We start from the raw sequence: 27,568 nt of genomic DNA, 5'->3' as shown, positions 1-27,568 counted from the left end.
AAAGTAAAGAGGAGGAAACATACTCCACAACATTAGATGACTTTGAGATCCTCCAAGAAGGGGAAAAATGTGGAAACTAAATTGCATTTTAATATCCATATGGGTAGGGAAGTAGTGTTTGGCCCCCTTCTAAGCTGCAATATTTTTTATTACAACATTGTGTAGGTTATGTTATTGTAAGTGGATATAGTAACCTTTTTGTTTTGGTCCAAGTTGGCCCCTTTTTTTATAATTTTCCCCAATCAGGTACCTTTGGATGCACCCCTACTAGTGGTTGTTGCAATTATTTTATTATTATTTTTATATATGGGAGTGGACCCCATGTCCACAACTTCTTATAAATCAAAAAAATATTGCATGTGCACTCAGATGCTCCTACATCAAACATCCCAAGTAAGAAAGAATGTTTCATGAGTGAGAACTCATGAACGTTCACTTGGCACTGGAATCCCAAGCTTGAAAAGATTTAGAGTTGCAACCCATTTTGTTTCTTCCATCATTTTTCCACTTCCATTTTATCAATTACTCCTTATATTCCTTGTCTTGTGTCTTCTCAACTATGCTTTAATCCATTATTTCATCAATTTCTTCACCTCTCTTTTCTAGTAGTTGTTGCACCCAGTGTGTTGTATCTTGATTTCTCCCACTTGTCTCTCATTCATGGAAGTAGTATAAGTCAACCACATTGAATTATATTGGTGAAACATCCATCCTTGATGGCAACTTGATTTCAAAGGCTTTGGATGGAATCTTCTTGAGTGCCTTGTAAGGTCTTATCTTTTTCCATTTCAATTTGTTACATGTACCTTTTGAGAGCATCTTCTTCCGTAGATGATCTAAGACCAAATATCCTACTTTAAGCTCTTTCTTTGTTCTCTTTAAAGTAGTGTACTCCTTATACTTCTTGGCGATTGCTTCCAACTTTTCCTTTACTTCCTTGTGGAATTCGTGTAAATACTTTGCATAATCTTCAATTACAACACTCTTCCTTAATTCATGAACACCTCTTGGACTAAATCCATAAATAATATGAAAGGGGCCCTTATATGTCCTTCTATTGATGGAATTACTGTTGCAAATTTAACTTGTGCTAGCACCACATCCCCTTGTTTTGGATTCCTACCCATTAAACACCTCCGCAAATGCCCATTCTATTAATTACTTCTATTTGTCCATCTGTTTGAGGGTGGTATGTTGAGCTGAAATTCAACTTTGTATCAAACCTTTTCCATATTGTTCTCTAAAAATACCCCTCAAACTTGAATCTCTATCTAAAACAATGCTCTTGGTTAAACCATGTAACCTTACTACTTCCTTATGTAGACATTAAAAATTAACCTCTTCCTTCTCGTCATTTCTCATGATTTCTTCTCCATGAAATAATTAAACAATTTTAATTATTTAATTATTTTACTAATTATCCATTTCTTCTAGTATAAACTAAATAATTATTATTATCGAATTAATTCATCAACCGTCATCCTTGCTTGTTAATTAAATAATTTTCAGTTATTCAATCTATCTATCTTTCATTTATTCCTCTAGCTCATTTTTAAAAAAAAATTTATTGGTAATGGGCCAAAGCCGATAAGGTGTACATACCCTACCCCCTTGTGGGAATTGAACTTGTGACCTCTCTTTCAAGAGAACAAGTTCTCCACCACTAGGCCAACTCAAGTTGTACTCCTCTAGCTCATTATAATCAAATAGCTATTTCAATTATTTAATTAGCAATTGTTTCTTCTATTTAAATAAATTAATTTTAATTTATTTAATTATTCACCTCTTCCATAGCTCTTTCAAAATAAATAAAATTTACAATTTTATTTAATTTATCCATTTGCACATGGATTAAATAATTATTATTTAATCCCTTCACCTCCAAGCCACTTGTCTACTCACCTCTTACAACACTTCCTCCACTTCTTCCACCTCCTTTTTCCATCTTTAGCCTTCACTTCTTATAATTAGATCTTGACCATTGATCTTCTTTTGGGAAAAAAAAAATTGGACTGTTAATCTGGTTCCCTCCATTTTTATAAATTCAAATCTCATTCTTTCTTTGATCAAAAACTTTGAGCATTCTTTTATCTACTTATCCTTTGAATTTTTGAGAGCAACATTAAAACAAATTCAAAGAAAACTCAAGAACAATGGAGAGAATCAAGATGAGTGTGAAGGCACATGTTTGCTTTGTGTTTTCTTATTTCTTGCATTTATGTTATGTTCTTCATTGGTAGATTAGATTTCTTATGTAAATTTGAGGGTTTTGTGGTTTCCTTTTGACGATTTATGTATGCTAGGATTTTTGGTCTCACATTTCATTTCAATTTAATTTTTTGTTTAGTTTTTCAAGAGGGCATCACATCTTCATCCTTTGATTTGTTGGGGCATGATTTTTCGTAATTTTTCACTTTCCCTTTGAAACAACACTGAAACATTCATTGTCTCAAAGAGGGACAAACTGTAGACATCGAAAATTTCCTTCTCATCATTTCTTCTCCAAGAATTGATTATTTAATTATTTTACTAATTATATCCAAATATTAATTAAATTATTTTATTATTTAATTAATTCATCGATCATCACTCATTAATTAAATATTTTATTATTATTTAATTAATCTATGGTTCATCCATTCTTCTAGTTCATCATAATTAAATAATTATTTCAATTTTTTAATTAGTTGATGCTTCTTCTATAGTTAAATAAATCATTCCAATTTATTTAATTATTCATCTCTTCCATAGTTCTTTTGAAATAAACAAAATTATATTCTATTCATTTTATCCCTTTGCACATGATTTAAATAATTAAAATTATTTAATTCCTCTACCTCTCAGCCAGTTGTCCACTCACCTCTTACAACACTTCCTCCACTTCTTCCACCTCCCTTTTCCTTTTTTAGCTTCCACTTGTCCCATTTGATCTTGACCGTTGATCCTCTCTGAAAAATTCAAACTAGACTATTCATCTATTTCCCTCCATTTCTATAAATTCGAATCTCATTATCATTCTCTTTAACAAAAAAATTTGAGCTTTCTTTTATCTACTTATCTCTTGTTCTTTTGAATTTATGAGAGCAACATTAAAAAAAATTCAAAGAAAACTCAATAACAATGGAGAGAATCAAGATGAGTGTGTGAAAGTATATGTTTGCTTTGTGTTTTCTTATTTCTTGCATTTGTCTTACTTTCTATATTGGTGGATTAGATTTCTTGTGTAAATCTAAGGGTTTTGTGGTTGCTTTCAACGATTTACTTATGCTAGGATTTTTGGTCTCACACCTTGAGAAATAAATTTACAATTGTGTTGCATCATTAGATTTCTTCCATGGTATGATATAATCCATTTTGGAGAACCCATCTATGACAACAAATATGGAGTCATTACCTTTTTGAGCCTTTGAAAGCCCAAGAATAAAATCTGTACTCGCCTCTTCCCATGGACTTTTGGGTGTAGGCAAAAGCTGGTACAATCTCGTGTTTTGACTTGATCCCTTTGCATGTTGGAATATTGAGCACTATTGTACCATGTTCTTCATATCCTTACTCATCTTTGGCCAATATTATCCTTCACTTAGTTATCCCAATGTATTATCCACTCCAAATTGTCCATCAATTCCTCCACTGTGCTTCTCTCTAATTAAATTTTCTCTCATTTATTCTATTGGAATGCATAATTGTTGCTCCTTAAACAACAATCCCTCTTGTATGAAGTAATATCTTTTTCAATAAGGAATTTACAAGTTATGCACGCTTCACTAAAATCTAGATCCATTACATACATTTCCTTCATTGAGTAAAAACTCAACATTTCCTTTCATTTCTTTCAAAAACAAGCACCTTCTACACAATGCATCAACTACCTGATTGGACTTTCCACTACTATATTTAAGAAAAAATGAATAACATTGAATAAACTCAAGCCACTTCATATGCCTTTGATTTAGCTTACCTTGGCTACTAATAAATTGTAATGTGTGATGGTTAGTATATAGGACAAAATCCTTTGGTAGCAAGTAATGTCTCCACTTCGTGAGTGCTTATACATAGAATAGAATTCTTCATCATATCCTCTTAGCCTCATTGAGAATTTCACTAAAGTAGGCGATGGGTCTTCCTTCTTGATATAGAACCGCTCCTATGGTTGCCCCACTTGCATCACAATCAACTTAGAACACTTTATTGAAATTTATAGCAATGCTAGTATGGGTTGTTTGGTCACCTTTTCCTTTGATATATTGAAACTTTTCTCTATTGCAGTTGTCCACTTGAATTCTTTTCTTTCTTCCTTCGTTGTATCAGTGATATGAGCATAAAGATTACTAATATTTTTATAAACTTCCTATATAAGCTAGCTAAACCATTAAAACTCCTTCCTTTGAACATGATTTTAAGTGATGGCCACACCAATATTACCTTAGCATTTTCAGGGTCCACTCGCAAGCCTTCCTTTGAAATTACAAAACCAAACCAAACCAACTCCTCCTTCTTAAAGCTACATTTCTTAACTTTAACCATAAAATTTTCTTCTTTTAATTTTAAAAAAATAACCCTTACATGTTTCAAATGTTCCTCCTTTTCATTACTAAAAACCAAGATACTTGTATGCTGGAAATGTGGTGTCAACCTGCAAGAGGAGAAAACAATTCAAACACACACATGAAACATTCCATTAGAGGTTAGAAATCCAAACAAAGTTAAATGAATCTAAACTCTTTAAAATCGTTCCATGTTCCTATATCTCCAAGGATCTTCAAGATTCAAGGTGGCTCTCAGCTTGGAAGAACACTTGATTCATTAAGATGACAACCTAAAGAATGAGATTTAAATGATTCTAAGATCTAAATGAAATGCAACCAAGATCCTAGTGATGAATTAGATATGAAACTAGATGATGATAAGATGCAAGATATTGATATGAAGCTTGAACTAGTATGAAAATGATACTAACATGAAGCTAACATGATATATTTTAAAGATTATAATGCTATCAAAATGATCTAAAATTCTATTCTATCAAAGAGAGATAATATGCTTAATTTTATGAGAGTATAAATTTGATGCACAAAGACTTGATTGTTTTGAAGAAGGAATGGGCTCTATTAATAGGAAAAACAGGGCAATGGATGGTCAAGATTGGATGATCTTAACAAGGGCTAGGATTGAAAGTTATCAATCCATGTTTACAATTCTCACCAATGAAATGGTGACAATTGTCAAAAAGAGACTTCTTGAGAGGAGATTTAAGAAGCATTAAATGCCTGAGAAGACCTCATGGTTACCTTAGGAGATAAGGGTTAAGGTTAGGTTAAGGTTATCCATTGGATAAAGCTTTTACCCAAGGGGTAAACTCTTGTGCAAAGGTTAAAGGGATAACCATGGTCAAAGCAATTAATGCTTGATGAGACCCTTGGGTTAGATGAGGGTTGAGTTAGAGATATCTAATCATGCAAGAGGGTTGAGTTAACCATTAATGGTTTGGAAGACTTTCAAGGTTAACTTGTTGAAGACATAAAGCCTTTAATGGTTTTCAAAGACTTTGGAGGCTTTGAGAAGAGACTTCTCTTTGCTTAGGGATGACAATATTTAGGAGATGGATTAGGCCAAATTATAATTGATTAAAAGAATCTAGAAGGGGTTTAGGAGACAAGTGGGAGATGTAGGAAAATACAAGTGGGTGGGGAAAATAGAATTTATTTAAAATAAAATTAATTTATTTCAATTGTGGTTGCAACTTGTATTTGGAGGATTTTGCAAGTGGGGGGATTTAATTAAGTGTAAATTTAATTAAATAGGCTAGAAGGGGGATTTTAATTAAATGTAAATTTAATTAAATGGGCTAGAAGGGGGATTTTAATTAAATGTGAATTTAATTAAATGGTTTAGACAGAAGAAGGGTATATTAATTAAATCTTAATTTAATTAATAGGCGATTAGAAGAATAGGGATATTAATTAATAGCAAGAATTAAGAATAATTAAATGAATAAAATTCACTTAATTCATTGTGCAACTTTTAGGTGTCTACATTTTGCCCCTCTTTGAGTTAATGTGTGAGCACATGTTGATTCAAAGAAAATTTGTCGGATATGATGTTTATATCGAAATGTCAATAAGATGCCCCTGATTTGATGATTGATATTGATGATGCTCCAGATATGAAGAATTGATTTGATATGAAAAGTTGATATGAAACTGATCTCGATATGAAATTGATGTCGAGATTTGATATGATAATGCCTCCTTGGGAGATCGTTCGTGCACTAAAGGCATGAATGATCTCTCGAAAGAAGAAGAATGCTATTTGAAAGATAGAATTGTGGATAGTGATGACATGCATGGGTTTGATAAGATTGATTAGATTGAGATCAAGTTTGGTTTCAAGTATAACACCTCTTGTATAGGACATGGATGATCGAGCGTCTGGTTTCAAGAATGATACCGCCTGTATAAGACATGGATGATCGAGCGTCTGGTTTCAGGAATGATACCACTTGTATAAGACATGGATGATTGAGTATCTGGTTTCAGGAATGATATATCCTATATAAGAGCTGATCAAAACACGTGGTTTCAGGAAAGATACATCCTGTATAAGAGTTGATCAAAACATCTGGTTTCAGGAAAGATACATCCTGTATAAGACATGATAGATAGTTTGGAAGAATGATGAAGATATGAAAGTGAAGAAAGATTCCATGATGATACAATAGATATGCATGTGATGGATGCAATGATGAATGATATGCATTATGTTTCGATATGAGATTCTATGAGGATGATGTGATGCTTAGATAAATGCTTTTGATTTGATATTGATTGATATGATTGATGATGAAGATGCAATGATATTGATTTGTGAGATGTATCTTGAAAATGAGATGTATGATAATGATAATGATGTGCAACTAAATGCAAGATTAAAAATGATGTGCAACCTAATACAATATTAAGATGATAATGATGTGTAGCTAATGCAAAGCTTAATATGCATTCTCGTTTTCAATGTTTCCATCTATTGTAATCAAAGTGTCAGTGCTTCCTTTGTTTTCATCGTCGAGCCTTGATTTGTTGAAAGTTGATACAAGTATCATGGTATAATTGAACCATAATGACCCGAGTATAACTTACACTAATTTTGATATTGCAAGATGACACAAGCGTCTAGGTATAATTGAACCAAGATGACCTGAGTGTTGCTTGTGTAAACAGACAAGAGTTAACCTTTGTCCCATACAAATCTGAAATGTCCTTAGCGATATGTCACCTAATTGCTTTGTAGGACAAATTTGCATGGTGAAAAAACTTCACTCACAGATATAAGACAAATAAAACATCACATTCCTTCCTTACTTCTCTAGTTGTAAGACATCCTTGAGTCACTTAGGAGATATGATAAGCAAAAATTAACAACCATAAGTAAGCATGCATGCTATTTGGAATGTATTCTTGTTAAATAAAACATCTTACAAATAGATCTTTGTTTAGTTCGAGTTAGTTCAATTCCATGATGTTTAGCCTTCTTGCATTGTCGTTTGTCATTTGTTGGTTGTTCTGATCCTTGTTGTCTTGCTACGTGTTTGGTCTGGTGTTGAAAACCCTGAAGGCGAAATGCCCCCAATGAGGTTAGGATTCTACCCCTTGATGTTGATACTACTTCAATATGGATATGTACAATGATCACCAAACCATGGTGGGATACGATTTGGATAATTGATTCAGATAAATCAAGGACAGTGACTACGTTAAGTATGTCCAAGATTGATAAGCATTTTGTGAATTTCTAGTGATGTCTCAGATGGGTGGATATGATATGTACAATATGATTTGTGAAACATGTACTGCCATCAATTGATAAAGATAAGGCTAACTAGAATAAAATCTAGCAGTCATACTGATCTATGTCATTGTTTTGATTTGTTCGATGATTGATAAGAATGTCTGGTTTCAAAGAGTGAGTACGCCATATAAGACCGATCTGTCTGGTTTCGAGTGTACCTATCCCTGTATAAGACATGTTGATGTTGATATTGACGTTGATAGATGGATTGATTATCAAGACTTGATGATTGATAAGAATGTCTGGTTTCAAAGAGTGAGTACCCCGTATAAGACCAATTTGTCTGGTTTCGAGTGTACCTATCCTTGTATAAGACATGTTTGATGTTGATGTTGATTTCGAGTAATGAATTGATTAGCAAGACATGTGATCAGTTTGATTGCAGACTTTGAGAGTTTTTCTATTGTTGATCTGATTTGATGGATGGTCTGTGCTTTCATGTTTTTTGAGTTTCAATTTTTATTTGATTTTGTCGATTTTTTTATTTTTAGTTTTTTTTTTTTTTTGGATTAGAAGAAAGATGTATTTGGTTGCCCCAATGTATAGCAAGACAAGGAATATTATGAATGGATGATTGAACCATTGAGGTGGAAATGGATTTTTTGTCCATAGTTTTGATCAAGATCAAGGATGGAAAAGGAGATATGGATAGCACTGGATGATGGAAGCAATGAATAGATAGGATAAGGGATATGGGTTAGACGATATGGATAAGGTGTAGCAAGATTGTAGACAACACTGGATGATATAAGAAATGAATAGATAGGATAAGGGATATGGGTTAGAGGATATGGATAAGCTGTAGAAAGATTATAGACAGCACTAGATGATAGAAGCTATGAATAGATATGATAAGGGATATGGGTTAGAGGATATGGATAAGGTGTAGCAAGATTGTAGATAGCACTGGATGATAGAAGAAATGAATAGATATGATAAGGGATATGGATTAGAGGATATGGATGAGGTGAAGAAAGATCGTAGATAATGATGAAGTTAGATAGGGTAATGGATATTGGAGGAAGGATAATGGGAGATGTGGTAGGAAGAATAGAGTGGATGAACTTTGCCCCCAAGCATAGAGGTTTCCATTTTCAAAGAGGTGATATGTAATATTGTCACAACATTTAGCACCATCTGAATAAGTGTTCCTGAACTTTTCAAAGATAGAGACCCAACCCACACTTAGAACCTCCGAAAAATTCAACTGAACATTTCTAGCAACTAGGAAGTAGACTCAAAAGGGAAGAAGAATCCCAAATTGGATCAAGGTACTTAGTGTTTGATTACCCATGTGTGTGAAAGTGGGTTCATTCTAGCTCATATGATCATTGTAATCTTCAGAATCCAGCATGGCTAGCTATATGAGTTGCCTTGACTTCAAAAGCATCCTAGATAGAGCCTTGCTGGCAGCGAGCGTCCATAGCCCCGACGAGGTTATCGCTGTAATCTCACAAATATTGCTCCATTGCCAGCCAGGCGTCCATAGCCCCAATGGAGTTACTTGCATGTTCCCATAGCCAAGCATTTTGATATTGCTTTTTTTATATATATTTCTTTTCTTGCTCATGCTTTTGATCTTTTGATATTTCTTTTTGCTCTTTATTTTTCTTGCATTGGCTTGTAAGTGATGAAACTTACATGGATCTGATAATTACAGTGGTGCTGAAGCAAGATTTTAGATTTTTCACTAGCCATGTCTTCAATTTAATAGATCACAATGATTTTAGAGTAATCGATCAAGTGTATGAGATATAGTAATCAAAAGATGTCGGTACCAAGATATGATAAGTGATTCTTTTATGGATTGAGTGTGTATCCCAACCAAAAGAAAATGTTAAAGAGGAACAACCTTAGATTTTGAAGCATTTCATGAATAGATATCTAGGAAAGGAACTGAACATTAGATTCGAGCATGGGCAAGTAAGTGACAAAATGACACAAATGCCTATTTCACAGATGATGAATTTATGCAAAGGATTGAATGAAAGGGATGGAAGAATAGAAAAGAGGTGTTGGATAATAGATAGAATGTTTGAAGGTTTGTGCAAGGATATATGGAAATGTATTCAAGATGAGTGTTGGTACACAACTCGAGAAGTGATGAAGATATGGAGGAAAATTGAATTTTGGGACATAAGAACCCAAAATAGATAAAGGAAATGATGGACGAATAGTTTTGGAAAGATGTTTAGATAGATGGTTGAAAGAAGTTCAAATATGTGTTCCTTTGTTGATCTTTCTTATGGATCGTTTGAGGTGATGGAATGGTGGCTGGAGGGAGGTAAGGACCCAAGATGGATGGAAGGGAAGAAGAGTTGACTTTGGAATGAAAGGACCTAAGATAGATTTGGAGGATGAAGGGTCTGACTTTGGAATGCAAGGACCTAAGATAGATTTGGAGGAAGAAGGGTCTGACTTTGGAATGAAAAGACCTAAGATAGATTTGGAGGATGAAGAGATTGCTTGACCTCGATCTTGACTTGGAGTAGGATCATTTGAGTTTGTGCTTTTCTCTTGACTTTGAATTAGATTAGTGGAGGATATGGAAGGGATATCATGCTTTTGCTTAAGAGATGGATGTTGAATGGGACTCTGCTCTTGAGATGAAAGGGGATCATTGCGGATGGAATACCAAAAGATTAGGGGATCATCATAAGATTCTTGACAAGTGGGATCTTGATCGAAGATGGGATCAAATTGGGAAGTCATGATATTGTGATCTTGATTTATGCTAGGACTCATTTTCTTTGACTGGGTTTTCTTTTTCTTGGTTTGATGATTGATGATCAAAGTTGATGTTTTTGATAGGTTGATATAGAAAAATTTACTCCTTTTGGTAAGGGCCCTAGGACTAGGTTGTCTCTTCTTCAATATAGTTTTGTGATGAAGACTTGTTCTTCTCAAAATATGAGGAGTGGTCATACACGAATGATCAAAGGTTGTCGTTGATGTTTGATTTGGATACTTTATTTGAATACTCAAGTTTTATTTTATCAAGTAGAGGTTTAGTTTGATTTGCCTCTATGATAAAGGGTGTCAAATGATATGGATAAGAGTCTCCCGATATGGAAACTCGATTTGACAACTTAAGGTTTAAACTCAATATGTTGTTTTGATATAATTTGTTGGATGGTGAAACTTTGATCATTGTTGTTGATACTGCCCGATTTTGTTGGATGAAGTCTTATTTTGAGCTAGTTGAAGATTCAAAAAACTTGCTCTAAAAATGCCTTGTTGATTTGGAATTGTTTTCTCTGATAATTGGATTTGGATTCTGACTGTTGAATTTGACAGAAGACCTAAAAGGGTACTCAAGAGTGTTGATGAAAATTTCCTTAAAGACCCGATTCGCTCTATGTTTTTCTTGGTTTTTACCATGTGCTAAAACAAAGACTGGATGTGCTAACAAATGTTCCAGATGCACCACAAAAGGCTCTCTATGCGCTAAGTTGCCTCTCCTATGTGCTGACTCAGATTGTTTGAAAATGACTGCTCTGGATGGGTTACACGCTAATATGTTCTAATTACATGCTATTGTTTGGACTGAAAGTGTTATGATATGTCTTGGATGCGCTACGCTGATGCTTGAATGTGCTACAATGATGTTGATAAGCGCTACCTAAAATCTCACCAGTATGATACTGGTTATGCGCTAAGTTGAGTGATGAAAGCGCTAAGTTTTGGTGTGAATGTGCTACTGAATGTTTGAGATGCGCTAGGTTGTTGCTCCTATGCGCTAAATGTCTTGATTTCTTTGTTTGATGCTTTTGTTGTGATGTTGAAAAATAACACTTGACTTTATGGATGCTTCGTTTTGGATACTCAAGATTACTAAGTCGAATAGAGGGTTTGTTCAATAGGCCCTTATGACAAAGAACATCAAATGATATGGATAAAGTCTCCCGATATGGAAACTTGATTTGACTAACTTGAATACCTAGCTAGGTATTGTTGTCGTTGAGATAGTTGGATGATAAACTCTTGATCACTTGGTTTGATACTCCCCTAATCTTGTTGGATGAAAGTCTTTCTTAAAGATAGTTGAAATGTTGATAACCACCTCAAAAGATGCTTTGTTGGATTTGTAAATCTTCTCCACTTTATGATTTTTCCTTGTTTGAATCAACTTTTGAGTTTGATTGTTGGATACTTTGCAAGATATTTTAACATTTGAGACAAGAATACATAGCACACATGAAGACAATGGGCATCCTAATGCTAAACATTGAGTGTATGTTCTTTTGAGGATGTGTTCGAATCCCCGATGTTATCACTAGTTTGATTTACAACAAAAGACACATTAGATAGACTCTTTATTCAAAGGTCATTGACAATATCATAGCCCACTAGTCTCAATACTCCGTCAGCGCAAACAACCTTGTCACCCCCTAGGGGGCACCCGTTTTTTTGCCTTTTGCCAAAAATTAACTCAAAGTGAATTGCTTCACAATTGAGTAGTTATCTTGGGAGATATATGGTGAGTGATCTTGGGGACGGATTCTTCCCCACCCTTGCACTATGATATTGCCAATGTTTGGCAACTGAGTCAGCTCAAAGTTTTTAATGCTAAGGTTCGTAATCAGGCTTCCATTCGGTCTTCAGTGATAAACTCCCTCGAGAGGCTTCCCAACGTTTAGAAAAAAGGCTTTATGTATCTTAAAGATACTGGGGGATGGCTAATCATTGAGCAAAACTGTTGAAGGGACTTTTGTCAACCTCCACTTTTGATTATAGTGGGTTGGAACACTTGGCGATAAAATCATTTCCCACTTAGGTTGTTCCCCTCTCACCGACCATTAATCGCGCTCTAAGAGCAACTCGGGAGGGCATGCCTGCTAAAGGATTTAAATGCTTGAAATGAAGAAAGCATAAGAGTGGTTTGGATTTTTGGTCACCCAATTAAGGGGAGAGCATATACCTTCCATTTTCGAGACAAGGCAAACAAGATTCTTTTTATCCTTCAAGACAATGATTTGCTAACTTCTATTTGGAGATGTTGCTCCAACAAGCATGGTGTTATTTTTAACCTTTCATAGCAAAGTGTGTATTTCCAAAACCTTTGAAAAACAAAACTGGTCAACAAAGTAAATCGTGATGTTGGTCAACAAAAGGAAAATCGTGAAGTCAATCCTTAATGAAAACTCTTTTTGCTTTGCACAAAACAATGAAAGTGAGATTCTTTTTATCCTTTTGCAAAAATGAAGTGATGTTTTATTTTATGCACCAAAGTAAAATGTGATTCTTTTTACCTTTTGCAAACTGAAAAGCAAGTTGTTGTTCCTTTTAAGCCCAAATGAAGTGTTTTTGCCTAACTTGCAAAAAAGTTTGTTTTGTTGTTCTTTTTATCCATGCAATAAAGAAAGTATTGAGTTTTCTTTTAAGCACCAAAAGGAAAGCATGAAGTTCATTTTATGCATCCAAAATAAATCATGAGGTTCATTTTAAGCTTTTGCAAAAAAAGAAAGGTGAGTTCTTTTTACTAACTTTGAAAGAAAGCAAGGAAAACTAAACTAATTCCTTTTGTTCCTACATAAAAATGTTAGAACTTGCACACAGTCAGTTAGCAAAAAAAATCAAATCATGATGGTGGGCTTCACAAGCCTAAATTCTAATCTTGGTTACAAATTTTACAATTCTAATCCTGAAATGCCCTGAAATTTGACTGTCTAAAATTAGGAGGATCTTCCAAAAACTAGATTTTGCATTATAACTCCTAGAGGTCCGAAACCCCTCTCAAACATCCTAACAATATATATGGAATATAACTTAAAGTATACGAAAGAGAAAAGAGAAGAGGAAATGTCACTTATACTTAAATGTTAAATTCCATATTTATTGTCCTTCCACAAGCCTAATTTTTGACTCTGCTACAAATTTTTGCCTCTACCAACTCTATGTGTTAAACTATAGAACAAATGCGCTAACAAATGATGTCTATGCGCTAGACAATCAACTGGATGCGCTACTCTACGGCCTTTCTGCACTAAAATAGTGCTCCAATGCGCTGAAATAACAAAGAGGGATATGTGCTAAAAAGAAGATCAAATGCGCTGAAAGATGGTTTCTATGAGCTAATATGTGTCATGGATGCGCTAAAGTTTAGCACATATTTGCTATAGAAAGTTCTGGATGCGCTATTCTGGTATTTTAGTGTGATTGTTGTCTTCTACCTGCATGAAAAACAATGTTATTTTTGGGGACTTGCCCCACGGTGGCCCCCAGAAATGTATGCTGGAAATGTGGTGTCAACCTGCAAGAGGAGAAAACAATTCAAACAGGCACATGAAAAAATGCATTAGAGGTTAGAAATCCAAACAAAGTTAAATAAATATGCTCTCTTTAAAATCGTTCCATGTTCCTCTATCTCCAAGGATCTTCAAGATTTAAGGTGGCTCTCAGCTTGGAAGAGCACTTGATTCATTAAGATGACAACCTAAAGAATGAGATTTAAATGATTCTAAGATCTAAATGGAATGCAACCAAGATCCTAGTGATGAATTAGATATGAAACTAGATGATGATAGGATGCAATATATTAATATGAAGCTTGAACTGGTATGAAAATGATACTAAGATGAAGCTAACATGATATGAGATTAACATGATATATCTAAAATTATAAGGCTATCAAAATGATCTAAAATTCTATTCTATCAAAGAGAGATAATATGCTTAATTTTATAAGACTATAAATTTGATGCACAAAGACTTGATTGTTTTGAAGAAGGAATGGTCTCTATTTATAGGAAAAACAGGGCAATGGATGGTCAAGATTGGATGATCTTAACAAGGGCTAGGATTGAAAGTTATCAATCCATGTTTACAATTCTCACCAATGAAATGGTGATAATTGTCAAAAAGAGACTGCTTGAGAGGAGATGTAAGAAGCATTAAATGCTTGAGAATACCTCATGGTTACCTTAGGAGGTAAGGGTTAAGGTTAGGTTAAGGTTATCCATTGGATAAAGCTTTTACCCAAGGGGTAAACTCTTGTGCAAAGGTTAAAGGGATAACCATGGTCAAAGCAATGAATGCTTGATGAGACCCTTGGGTTAGATGAGGGTTGAGTTAGAGAGAAAGTCTCTAATCATGCAAGAGGGTTGAGTTAACCATTAATGGTTTGGAAGACTTTCAAGGTTAACTTGTTGAAGACATAAAGCCTTTAATGGTTTTCAAAGACTTTGGAGGCTTTGAGAAGTGACTTCTCTTTGCTTAGGGATGTGACAATATTTAGGAGATGGATTAGGCTAAATTAGAATTGATTAGAAGAATCTAGAAGGGGTTTAGGAGACAAGTGGGAGATGTAGGAAAATGCAAGTGGGCAGGGAAAATATAATTTATTTAAAATAAAATTAATTTATTTCAATTGTGGTTGCAACTTGTATTTGTAGGATTTTGCAAGTGGGGGGATTTAATTAAATGGGCTAGAAGGGGGATTTTAATTAAATGTAAATTTAATTAAATGGGCTAGAAGGGGGATTTTAATTAAATGTAAATTTAATTAAATGGGCTAGAAGGGGGATTTTAATTAAATGGCTTAGATTGAAGAAGGGTATATTAATTAAATCTTAATTTAATTAATAGGCGATTAGAAGAATAGGGATATTAATTAATAGGAAGAATTAAGAATAATTAAATGAATAAAATTCACTTAATTCATTGTGCAACTTTTAGGTGTCTACAATACCATCTAAATAAAAAAAATTACAAACTTACCAAGGAATATCAAGAATGTACTTTGAGCATTTGTGAGGTCAAATGGCATGACTAGCCACTTGTACAACCCCTCCTTTATCTTGAAAGCAATTTTCCATTCACCCCCTTTTCTAATCGTTGTTTGATGGTACCCACTTTTTATCTATTAATTTTTAAGAAGTGCCTTTCTCTATTCAAGCAATCCATCAAATCATCCACATGTGGAAATGGAATCCTATATTTGATGGTTATTTTGTTAATAGCTTTGGAATCCATACATACACCATTTTCCATCCTTATTTGGTACCAAAATTGTTGTGCTACACAAGGATTTAAGATTTCCCTTATCAATCCCTTGTCTAACAACCCTTGAACTTGTTTGTTAATCTCTTCATTCTCATTGGGACTCATTTTATAGGCTACCTTGCTTGGTAAACTTGACCCCGATATCAAATCTAATCATTTGATTGGCTGCCCTATTTGGTAAACTTAACCCCAATATCAAATCCATAAAATTACTCACACTTCTCATAGGTGGCAATCCATCTAAAATATCCTTCATCAAAATATCACTATGTTCTAGCAACATCTCCTTAATTGCTTTGAGTATTTCTTTCTCTTCTTTCATTGCCTCAACTTCCTTTGGTTTAGAAATTAAAGAAAACACATTTCTTCCTCTTTTATTTCTTTTAGAAATTGTTTTCCAATAATTATACACCTAAGAGTTGAGATAGTAGAAGAACAAAGAACTAGCAATTTGGGGAAGTAGTGTCTAGAATGGCTTTCCATGACACTTTGAATAGTTTTTATTGAAAAAATTCCAATGCTTAGAGAGGGAGAAAATTTATGGTAGGTGGCTAGTATAAAGAAAGAATGCAAAACCCATGAGGGGGAGAAGAAAAAGAGGATTGAAAGGCCAAAAATCAAAGAAAGATGAAGGCAAGTTAAGAAGTGGAAGACCTTGGCACCCAGGAGGAGATTATCCAAAGGGAAGTGTGAAATTCTAGATGTTTGAATCTGATTTTTGTATGCTTCAATCATATTTGTGGAGTGCATGTTGTGAAGATTAATGAATAGTTAAAGAAGAGACCTATAGTTGTTGTCTGTAGCTTATGGCTAAGTATAGAGATTTTTGAATGATTTCAATAAAAAAAATCTCCAACAAGTTTGTTTTCCAATTTAGTATTAAATTAGTTGCTTGCATTTTATTATATTTCTTGTTTGGATTTGCTTTATGCAATTTTGAGATTGGAGATGTTTTCTTTGTTGCAATAATCAACAATCCCAGCGGGTTCTCAATTATTGAGCTGCACCATTTGTTCTACAAATATATAGGATTTGAAGAAGGTATGACACACAAAGGGTGTGGTAGAGGAAGAACACCATGAGCACAAGAACATACAACACTTATGGAGATGTTGAGAGGAATCATAGCATGATCGGAAGCCATAGAGATGGCACAATGAAAGGGAGTACATGTTGAAGATGTTAGAGGTACCAAAAGTTTTTGAAGTGGGAGGAGTAGATTCCCATGAGGATAGATTCCTACAAGTAATATCAAAATTAGGGAGTAAGCCCAAGATGGATCCACCAAATTATAGTGGTAGTTTGAATCTAGAAGACTAGTTGATTGGGTTGTAGAGATGGATAAGTATTTTGACTTAGAAACTGTTGAGGACAAGAAGAAGGTAAAATATTCTTGCATGAGTTTGAAAGGAAATGCATCCCTATGGTGGGATCAATTGCATATTGAAAGGCAAAGGAAAGGCAAGGAGAAAATCAAATCATAGGACAAGTTAGTGATTAAGTTGAAGGCTAAATTTATACCAGTGGATTATCATGTCAGTTTATTCAAGAAGTTGCAAAACTTGAAACTAAAAGATTTGAGTGTTATGGATTATATAGAGGAATTCTATTGTCTTGGCATATGGGATAGACATGTTGAAGATAATGAGGATAAGGTAGCAAGATATGTAAATGGTTTGCAAGTCTCAATCCAAGATGATCTTAGTTTGGTCATGATGAGAAAGATGGAGGAAGTCTACTAATATGCACTCAAGGTATAGGAGAAGTAAGCAAGAAGACAAAAAGGTAATTTTAGAGGAAGAGGTGAGCTTTTGAGAGGTAGAGGACAAGCAAATAATGGGAGATGGCAACCACCAAGAGAAGAAGAAACAAGCTGGTCTCAAACTAATAATGTCCCAACAATGAGAGAAAGAGGTGAAACTTCATGAGGAAAAGGAGAATATGGAAGAGGAAGATGATTTTCAAGGATCTAATTTAATTGTGGAGAGGCTGGTCACAGGGTGTTTAATTATTTTCAAGCACAACAAGGAGTTGGAAAACCTTACACTAGAAGAACCTTACCATAAAATTTGAAGATGAAAAAAACTTGAAGACCCAAAGCATGGAGAAAATCTTATGTTGAAAAGAGTGCTTTTGAAACTAGAAAAGGAGAAACAAGAACCCACATAAAAGAGGTAATTTGTTGTTACAAGAAATGGTTGAGAGGGTAAGGTTGGATTCAAAAAAAATACGCAAATGCATATTAGGTCACTTGGTTACAAAAGGGGCATCAACTTTTGGTAAGAGAGCAAGTTTTCATATTGGTAATTATAGAGAAGTTGTGTGTGGTGGCATGCCTATGGATGCTTGCCATATCCTTTTGGGTTGACCATGGCAATATGATTGGAAGGCTATACAAGATGGTGAAGCAAATACTTGTACAACAACCAAAGACAACAAAGAGTATGTTATGAATCCATTCAAATTGGCCTCTAATAAGTACTAATTGCTCCACTTCATACCTAGGTGTGAGATTTTGCCAATCCCAAAATGACATTTAGAACTTAAAATATGCAAATTAAAGCAGGGCCTTTTAACCCCTTTCAATTTCACAAATTTTTAATTCACAATTTAATATGCTGAAGGAGTTTGAAATTGTAATAAATCTTGCTTGCGAGACCAAAAAATAAAAACATCACAAAAATAAAAATGAAAGAAAACAATAGTTTCTTGGCTATGCAGGATTGCCCATGCACTTGGATGCTCTTGTATCACATTGGTTAACAACTAACAAGGGTGTTAGCAGAGAGATTGACATCCCTGCATCAACCTCTTTGACAAGTTGACGTAGAGATGTCAAAATAGCGGGTATGATTATTATATTGTTTTAATAATTTTTTTGATAGGAGCAATTTTTTTTTTGTAGATGCCTTCTTAGATGGTCATATGGTTGTATGACTAGGTTGGGGGCAAAAAACATTGCATTCTATCAAGTGAAAAAAACAGGTTGAATTTTATTTTAATCTTTGTCTCTCCAACTTTCTTATCCAATGACAAGATTTATTTTGTTTTAGAGGGTCATTTGTTAAACTTCCCCTATAAAATTCTCATAATAAAACCCCCCCAAAAAACCTTTTCCAACTTAGATCCATAATCCTAGATTTCTCAAATGCCATATAAATTTGTGAACCCCAAAACTCTAGATTTGTAAAAAAAATACATGCACAAAATCCTCATACCTTGAAAACGTCTTCATTGTTTTCCTATAAAGCTATGGATTCAATTTTGCACCAAAAACCTACTCCTTCTAAGGGTTAACAATAAAAGGAATATCTTCTCCCACAACTTGACAACAAGCTCTGATACTAAATGAAAGGAAATTTACAACGTGATATGATACTTTTCACATAATCCAAAGAGAGAAATTCATGTAAAACCAATATTTAGAATCTTGATGCAAAAGAATAGAAAACATACCATCAAATATGAGACAATATATACCCTAGGAAAGCCCTTACGAGGGAAAATCCAATCTCCAAAAAAATATCAAACATGTATTATTCAAAAATAAAAATTATAATTGATACATTTATGGAGTCCCCATGAATACCTTTGAACCATCAAACTCTTTTCATGCATTCCATGTGAACAAACAAATGAGATAGCTACACATCACAATTCATGCTTCTAATCATCATATGTGCAACCTAGAAGAGATGCTCGCACAAGTGAACCCCAAACCAGCCTTAGCCAAAATAGAAAACCTGAAACAAATACTCGTGCACTTGCTTTTATAGACATAAGCTTGCACAAAACCACCGAGTGGTACTACATAAAACCTTGTGACTAATACCATGAACTCGCAAAACTATTTTCCTTCTCATTTACTTTTGGTCCCAAGTTTTCCAAATATTAAATATTTTTCTAGCATGCAAACCCACATTAAATATTTATCCCAATGTTATATACAACACATAAAGTGACCCAAAGAATTTTAGATCCCTAGGTGCACTACAAATAAAAATAAAGTACATTATAATAGTAGACAAGGTGTATAACATACCTTTTGCCAACATTCACATATTGAATCAACATGTTTAGACAAAGTAAAGTCATCTAAAGATATTCTAACACTCCCAAATTAGGGTTTCTAATCTAGAACACTATTATAGGGAATATCATTTTGACAAAAAGTAGTTGGTACCCCACTACATTCATCACTTTCTAGTCTTTGAGATATAGTGAGCGCAAGGTGAGAGCATATGGTGGGTAGATGTAGTAAGTGATGGTTCTTACAAATAGTGTCCATAATAGAAAATAACATATGCATTATAAATTGAGACAACATAAATCAATCTTTATGATATTGCCAAATTGATTAATATATACCGTTAGTTGCACTTCAACGAGGTTGTAATGCTTAGTACAAAATATTGAACATGATTATCTTCTTGTGTAAGCACCTCTATATACACCACTTTAATGAACCTTCTAGCTTATACAATGACATACAAAGAACCCAAGCACTTATTAGTGATAGTTCTATATCTCTCAATTTATGGTCTATTGACGATATATCTAGCAATGGTTTTAGTGCTATATATTTATCTTATCATGATACATTTGATGAATTTTTTCTTCAAGGTGACATTATTGATAGTGATCATATATGGTTCATATTTCTAATGCAAATAATATTTATGATTTTATGATATATAGATCTTTTTTTTAACCTTCACTTCTAACAATGCATGTAGGGTTTATAATTCATGTTAAATCGATGTTACAACTAATGATAAAGATGCTTGTTCTTTGCCTCTTGATGATTTATTTCAAGGATTCTCCTAACACTTGCATGGTTGATAATGATGATTTACTTTTTTTTAAAATGATGTTCATGCTAATTGATTGAGGAATACCAATAGTATACAAATGGAAAATGATTCTCGACCTCATCTTGTGTGAGATTCACAATTTATAGTGCTTATATTATTAGAGATCCATTGGTTCATGGATTTAATGACATTAACAAAAGGGTCTCATAGGGAGAATACCTATATGTCATATACTTTTTCTTGATATATTATACATACATCTTATTAATGATATGTTTCAAATGTATGTATTTAGAGAAATATTAATTGATGGGGTTTTATTATGTTTTGATTCATCCCATCATCCTTAATATTTACTCATGGATCTTATAAATGCTTTAATATAAGATTTCACTTTAGTTCTCACTTGTAATACTTGTATATATGCATCAAGTAGCTATGCTTATCATGTGGTTCAATATAGTACCTTAGTATCCAACTTGGACAACATAATGAGCAAAAGGCTATTATTCAATTGAATTGAAAGGTTGAGTGTGAGGGTATCGATGTTTACATTCGTGGTTTTATGTGGATGAATCCTTGAACTTAATTGGGTGAGATTTTTTGTTTGTATTTTATTTTACTTTCTTTATTTCTATGTTTATGTTGTATTTGTGTTATAAGTTAGCATGTGGATGATGCAAAGACACCTCTACTGATGCATGAAACCATGTGTGGTTCATCGTTGTAATGTAAAATAATTCATATTATGTTTTGGGTTTGCTCTAGTGACCATTCCCATAGCACATTTTAGTGATCATTTTAATCTTTAACCTCCATCCTTTTTCTTCACTAAATTGTCAATTTTTTTACCAAATTCATATCTTCTTATTAAATTGAGATTACGTGCTAGATTTGAGTGATCTCTGTAGGACAAATAGCAAGACACATGAGCATTTGCATGATCTTCTAGCATCGAGTGAGTTTCCTAAATTTAAATGTTGCTTCTTGCTTAGCTACTTATTGCCGCTTACTACATGATCGTTTGTTTGAAAATTTCCTTCAACATCCAAACATAAACCTTTAGCTTCTCCATAAACCTTTTGATAAATCATTCTTTTGAATCTCATATCTCAAACACATGAAAATATTGCTCTTGCCTCTATTGATTGCATTGAGATAAATTAGAGTTTTGTCCACGAAAATAAGAGTCCTTAATTTTTAGATTTTACATTTTTAGAGGGTGCTTTTATAGTGGGGCTACTAATTTCTCCCATTATCTTAGGAGATTTATTTGCCCCATATCATTCATCGAGAATTTTTTATGTTCCTACCATTAAATTTGGGAATAACTTTTGGAGGGACTTTTTAATTATTTTCTATAGAGAGATTTATAGAGAAGATTATACATGTTTTACAATGTTATAGTCCAAAGAAGACATGTTGATCAATTATAATGTTTTCTATGGGTTAGTGGTTAGGGGTAATATTAAGCTTTAAGTTCTCCTTAACACACCCCTTAAATGATAATAAAGAATCACTTTTGACTTTCAAATGCCTACAACTAATAAATTTCACCAAACTTAGTCCTTAAGGAAGAGCTAACGCCCCCATCTCATTCTTAGGTTTTGAATTGAGAAAATATAATATTTTATGAAGAGACTTGAAAAAGAATGAATAACCACCTTGCACTTGCAAATCCCAAATCACCTTTAACAACCCATCAAAATTCAACTTTTGGGAAGCAAGTTTATGATGACCCCTTCAAAACTGTTTTCATGGGGAGGGCCACTTGAAGATGTTTTTCTTTTATTTTATTTTTTTGTAGGATAAGTTATAATTTTGTCTAGGAAAATAAGAGTTCTTACTTTTTAGATTTCATATGTACTTTTGAGGTGGGGCTAGAAATTTCTCCCATTTAGGAGATTTATTGCCTCATATCATTCATCTAGAATTTTTAGATTCCCACTAAATTTGAGAATAATTTTTGAAAGGAATTTTTTAATCTTTTTTATCCTTTTCTACTTATAAGTATAAGAAACCTTCCTAAGATTTTGAAGCTTAAAATTTTAACTTTGTCATCCACTACTATAAATTAATGGGACCACTTATACTTCATTTTTTTTATAACAAGAATAACTGTTATAAGCCTCCTCCATGGGACCACTTATCCTTAACGCTAGTTCAAAGTTATACAAATAGTGTCATACTTGCTAAGCAAATTGATTAGACATGAAATCTAATAATGTAATATGTCAACTACAATCACAAATAGTAAAGATAAAACTTAGAAGGGAGAATTATAGAGAATATTAGATATATTTAATATTGTTATAGTTCAAAAAAGACAAGTTAATCAATCATAAAGTTTTCTATGCATTAGTGGTTGCAAGTAATACTAAGCTTTAAGTTCTCCTTAACACACCCCTTGAATGATAATAAAGAATCACCTTTGACTTTCAAATGCCTATAACTAATAAATTTTACCAATTTTAGTTCTCAGGGAAGAGCTAATGCCTCCACCTCCTTGTTAGACTTTAAATCGAGAAAGTATAATTTTTTGAGAAGAAACTTGAAATAGAACAAATAACCACCTTGCTCTTACAAGTCCCAAATCACATTGAACAACCCATCAAAATTCAACTTTTAAGGAGGAGTTTTATGATGACCCATTAAAAATTATTTTCAAAAAGAGGGAGTCACATATAGATGTTTTTGTTTTTCGTTTTTATAGGATAAATTATAATCTTGTCTCGGAAAATAGGAATTCTTGCTTTTTAGATTTGTAGAGGTACTTTTGAGGTGAGACTACAAATTTCTTCCATTTGAAAGATTTATTGTCTCATATCATTTGTCTAGAATTTTTAGATTTCCATCAATAAATTTGAGAATAATTTAAATTTTTTTTTTTTAATTTTTAATTTTTTTCTACTTTAAGATATAAGAAACAATCAACTTCATCTTAATTCAAACTTGTCATCCACTATTATAAAATTCATGAAACATTCATACTTCAATTTTTTTATAAGCCTCCTCCATGGGACCGCTATCTTTAAAAAGTCCATTTTAAATATTAAGGAATGCATAGAAAGATTATTATTTTTCCTCCCCTTTTGCGCCATTAAAATATTTATATGAGGCGTTTTTTGCCCTTTTTAATTGACGTGGCATTCATTTTGTCATAAAATCTACACAGTTTTCAGTTTAGAATCTTATTTAAAAAAAAAAGATAAAAAATTAAAGATTTGGCGAAGAACAGGTCCTGGAAAGATACGCTGACGTGGTGTTAGGGAGAAACACACACTAAAAACGAGTGTACCAAAAACAAAACGGAACTATGTTTAGGGCAAGGATGACAGATATTATAGGGGAACGAAATCTTAGAACTGCTGCACATAATTTGTTGGATTACGTTAAATGTCTCTTGATTAGGAAATCAAAGCAACATAAACAAAAATGGAAGCAGACAAGGGTGAATGGGATTGGTTAAATATTTGTAGCAATGATTGCATCTGATTCGAGCGAAGAAGAAAAATCAAAGGGATTGGGTCTTTCACTTGTTGGAAAAAGGATAAGGTAAGGTGTTTAATCATGGGGTCCGCGGACAAAAGTTGATGTCACTTCATATAATTGAAGTGTTTGAGGGCGATCAAATCTTTTTTCATCGCGCGATCAGAGGACAGTTTTCTCTGTTTTTTTTCTGTGCAGGGAAATTTTTTCATTATTTATTTGGTTTTCACTGTGGGTGAGGGGAGAATTGTAGACAGAGAATGTTGCAAAGTTATGGACGGTGGATGATGGCAGGGGTCCTTTCCGATTTCCCAAATTGGATAAGAATGAGCACTCTACTTTTCATAATACAGAAATTACCATTTCCACCAGTTGCTGACAAAAATTTTGGGACTTGATTTCCATTGACAGCACAACAATCTTGTTTTTGCTTATTTGTTTGTGGGTCACCGTGTGTTCTTGTGGAGGAGAAGGGATAGTAATTTAATGCCAGGCCCCGCTGTCAAGGCATTAGAAGCAAACTGGATGCAGTTTGCTTTCAGTTGAAGTTATGAACTTTCATGAAATGGGCAGCAGCAGAAAGGCTTTGCAGTCTTCATGGGTGAAGAGGCTGCGGCCCAGAGAGGTACAGGGGACATGGGTTGTTAGCCCTAAGAGTCGTCCTGCTTCTGCTCCTGTTTTTCGCCAAGAGAAGGAAGAAAGTGAAGGGAAAGCATCGTCTTCCACATCCAGGTGTGTGATCCATCCCCTTGTGCTTCCCAAGGTTGAGAGTGTGTTTGACGAGCCAGTTAAGCGTATGAGGGTTTCACCTTCTGCTTCTGTGGACAGCAAAGATCTGGTTACAGAGACACAGGTGGTTGCTAGCTTTGGACCATTCCAGGTCAGGGCAAGGTCCCTCGTACCGCTCAAGGAAAAGAAGCAACAGCAGCAGGCTGAGATGGGTAGGACAGCAGCATTAGCTCCTGCTGAACACTGGAAACAGTATTTTCTAGGGAGAGAGAGAGAGCTGACTGTGGTTACTGAGCCGAACCCGTCTGCAACAGCATGGAGCAGAAGAATGATCAAACCCTGCAGCGAAGACAGGCAAGATAATAGAGGTGGGTTATTAGGTTCTGAAATTGATTCTACTTATTCGCCTAGGAACAAGGAAATAATGATTGATCGGAGAAACAAGCATGCCAATCCTAATCCCTTATTTGGCTCCGAATCGGATCAACTCAGGTCTAATAAACAGATGTTGGAACAATTTGAGTGGCAGAGTCCAGAAAAGAATAAGTGGAACAATCCGGGATTTTGCAAAGAAATTGTACCTTCATCTGGAGAACATGTCATCACTGGTAATCAGAAAATGGATAGAATTGGGTATGAAAGGCGGCCTGAAGCGCCGGCTTTTGCCACTGCATTTCGCAGGAGCAATGCCAATGCCGTGAATTGTTTTAGTGGCTTTGGACTGCATGCAACATCAAATGATTTGCCATACCGCTTTCCTGTTTTGAAACAGACACTGGTCCCAGAGAATTGCAGCAATCACCGTTTTATGGATCAGCAGGCAACATGGAAGCCTGAAGCATTTCCAAGTGTAAAGGCCAATTCTCTCGAGCCAGGAAGTTCCAGAAAAGAGCATTGCCAGGGACCTCCACCGATGCTTGAATCTCACAAGTATGGGATTGGGCAAGGAAGTGGAAGGCTTAATTGCATGGAAAATTATCCCATCCATAGCTCAAATTACCCACGCTCCGCACGCCAGAGAGATGAAATAATATTGCCCGACTCTTCTTCAACTGTAAGTTTGCCCAATGAATTGCATCATCGAAAAGATGTACTTGAGCCTGATGTTCATCCAGGATCAGGAACTTCATTCAGAGAGAGTCATGTTGCTTATTATAGGCCCATACAAGAAAGGGACTACCTGGAGCCGGAATCCAATTCCTCACACCATTCCAACTGCCCTGGTCTTGATCAAGAAGATAACTCTACGAGACTTGCAAATAGAAAGACTAGATTATCAAAGGAATTTAGTAAAGCTAACGATGGATGGTCAGATATCAAAGGCAAAGGCACAAACTTTGAAAACCCATTGACAGAACAGAGGCATGCCATTGAAGGCAGTACAGGTAGACCATTTATCACCCCTCTTTCACTGTACAACATTTTAGAGTTTAATGCTTGCATTTCATGCAGTTTAATTCTGCAACTATGCTGTTGTACATTACCTTTGCAGGTAATGTGGTACATTACAAGTCTTGTGATAGTGCTCTTAATCGAAATTTTCAGGTTGGTGAAGCTCTACTCCATTTTCAAACTTGAATAATCTCTCACTAACTCGCTCACACACACACTTTTACACTTTTGAGTTCCACCGGTTTTAATAATTTCAATTGCATTCAGGCATACCATCTTTTCCTGATCAGGCTAGCCTCTATATGCCCTTTTCTTGGTTGACACTTAAATTAATTTGAAAATATATCAATGCTAATAATAAAAGTACCTGAAGATTGTTGTCATGGTTTCCTTATTTGATGGTGCAAAGTCGCCATACTTAATGTTGCCCCATTATCATAAATCCAACGTGTACCTTTCATGATGAAGTGATGGGGCTGTCAGACCATACAAACATCGAGGGTATATGCAACTCACATGCATCGATTTGTGTGAAGTCTGGTGATTGATTTTTTCACTTACAACATGGAGCCTTGTTAAACATTAGAAGTTTGCTTTTCCCTACCAGATATCAAATAAACCATCCACATAAATGAACACCATAACGCACTGAATTTATACATGGAAAACCTCAAAGAGAAAAAACCACGGTGGCATTTATGACCCACAATATCAGTTCACTGGTGGAGCCTTGTTCAACATTAGAAGTTTGCTTTTCCCTACCAGATATGGATGGAACAGTAGTATTCCATGGTGGCAGAGTGGTTGCATTGGGCATATAATATTTAAGCCTCAGGTTTGGATCAACTCAGCTGGATTGGTAACTGTTTTCTAAGGTTTTTGCTTATTCTTGATACCCTGATCATCTGGCTCGTAAATATGTGTTTTTAGAAGCATGGGTTCAGAAAGTAATTATTCTGATAAGATTCGACCTCTTCTTATTGAATTATCCTGATAAAATATGTTTCTGAAGTTAAATAATTAAAATGGTGGCATGCTTCCATTTCTTCGTTTTTTATAGTCATATCAAAGGGAGAAAAGGTTTAAACTTTACTCCGATGATACAAATATGATTATATCATGCTTCTCTGACTTTGGTAGTCAACGTGTATGGTTGTCAAGTGTACATTGCATATATGTAAAATTCAAAATAGTATATAAATCTCTTCACTTTTTAATTGGTTAAAGGCAGAATAAATACGTCGCACACTCTTTCATATCAAAGTGAAGAATGTATCAACTAGATCTGGCTACTT

The 27,568-nt window shown here is 34.3% G+C and overlaps 1 protein-coding gene across 1 annotated transcript; it reads left to right on the top strand.

Annotated features, from left to right (window-relative positions):
* Positions 1-24,000: 24,000 nt before the first annotated feature.
* On the top strand, positions 24,001-26,474 carry LOC131855770 (uncharacterized). The gene is made up of 2 exons (XM_059213248.1): positions 24,001-26,266; positions 26,374-26,474. Exons 1-2 carry the CDS (start codon positions 24,703-24,705, stop codon positions 26,457-26,459), a joined length of 1,650 nt encoding a protein of 549 aa, XP_059069231.1. The 5' UTR covers positions 24,001-24,702; the 3' UTR covers positions 26,460-26,474.
* Positions 26,475-27,568: the final 1,094 nt, after the last annotated feature.

The sequence above is a fragment of the Cryptomeria japonica genome, chromosome 10, assembly GCF_030272615.1.
Source record: "Cryptomeria japonica chromosome 10, Sugi_1.0, whole genome shotgun sequence".
NCBI classification, from domain to species: Eukaryota; Viridiplantae; Streptophyta; class Pinopsida; order Cupressales; family Cupressaceae; genus Cryptomeria; species Cryptomeria japonica.
The sequence above is the reverse complement of the archived record's forward strand: the minus strand, read 5'-3'. Positions and strand labels throughout refer to the sequence as shown.

Excerpts from the sequence above, each read along its gene's own strand:
- LOC131855770 (XM_059213248.1), top strand. The coding sequence starts at position 24,703 with ATGAACTTTCATGAAATGGGCAGCAGCAGAAAGGCTTTGCAGTCTTCA. Across the intron at positions 26,267-26,373 it reads TGCCATTGAAGGCAGTACAG|GTAATGTGGTACATTACAAG; the intron begins GTAGACCATTTA and ends TTACCTTTGCAG.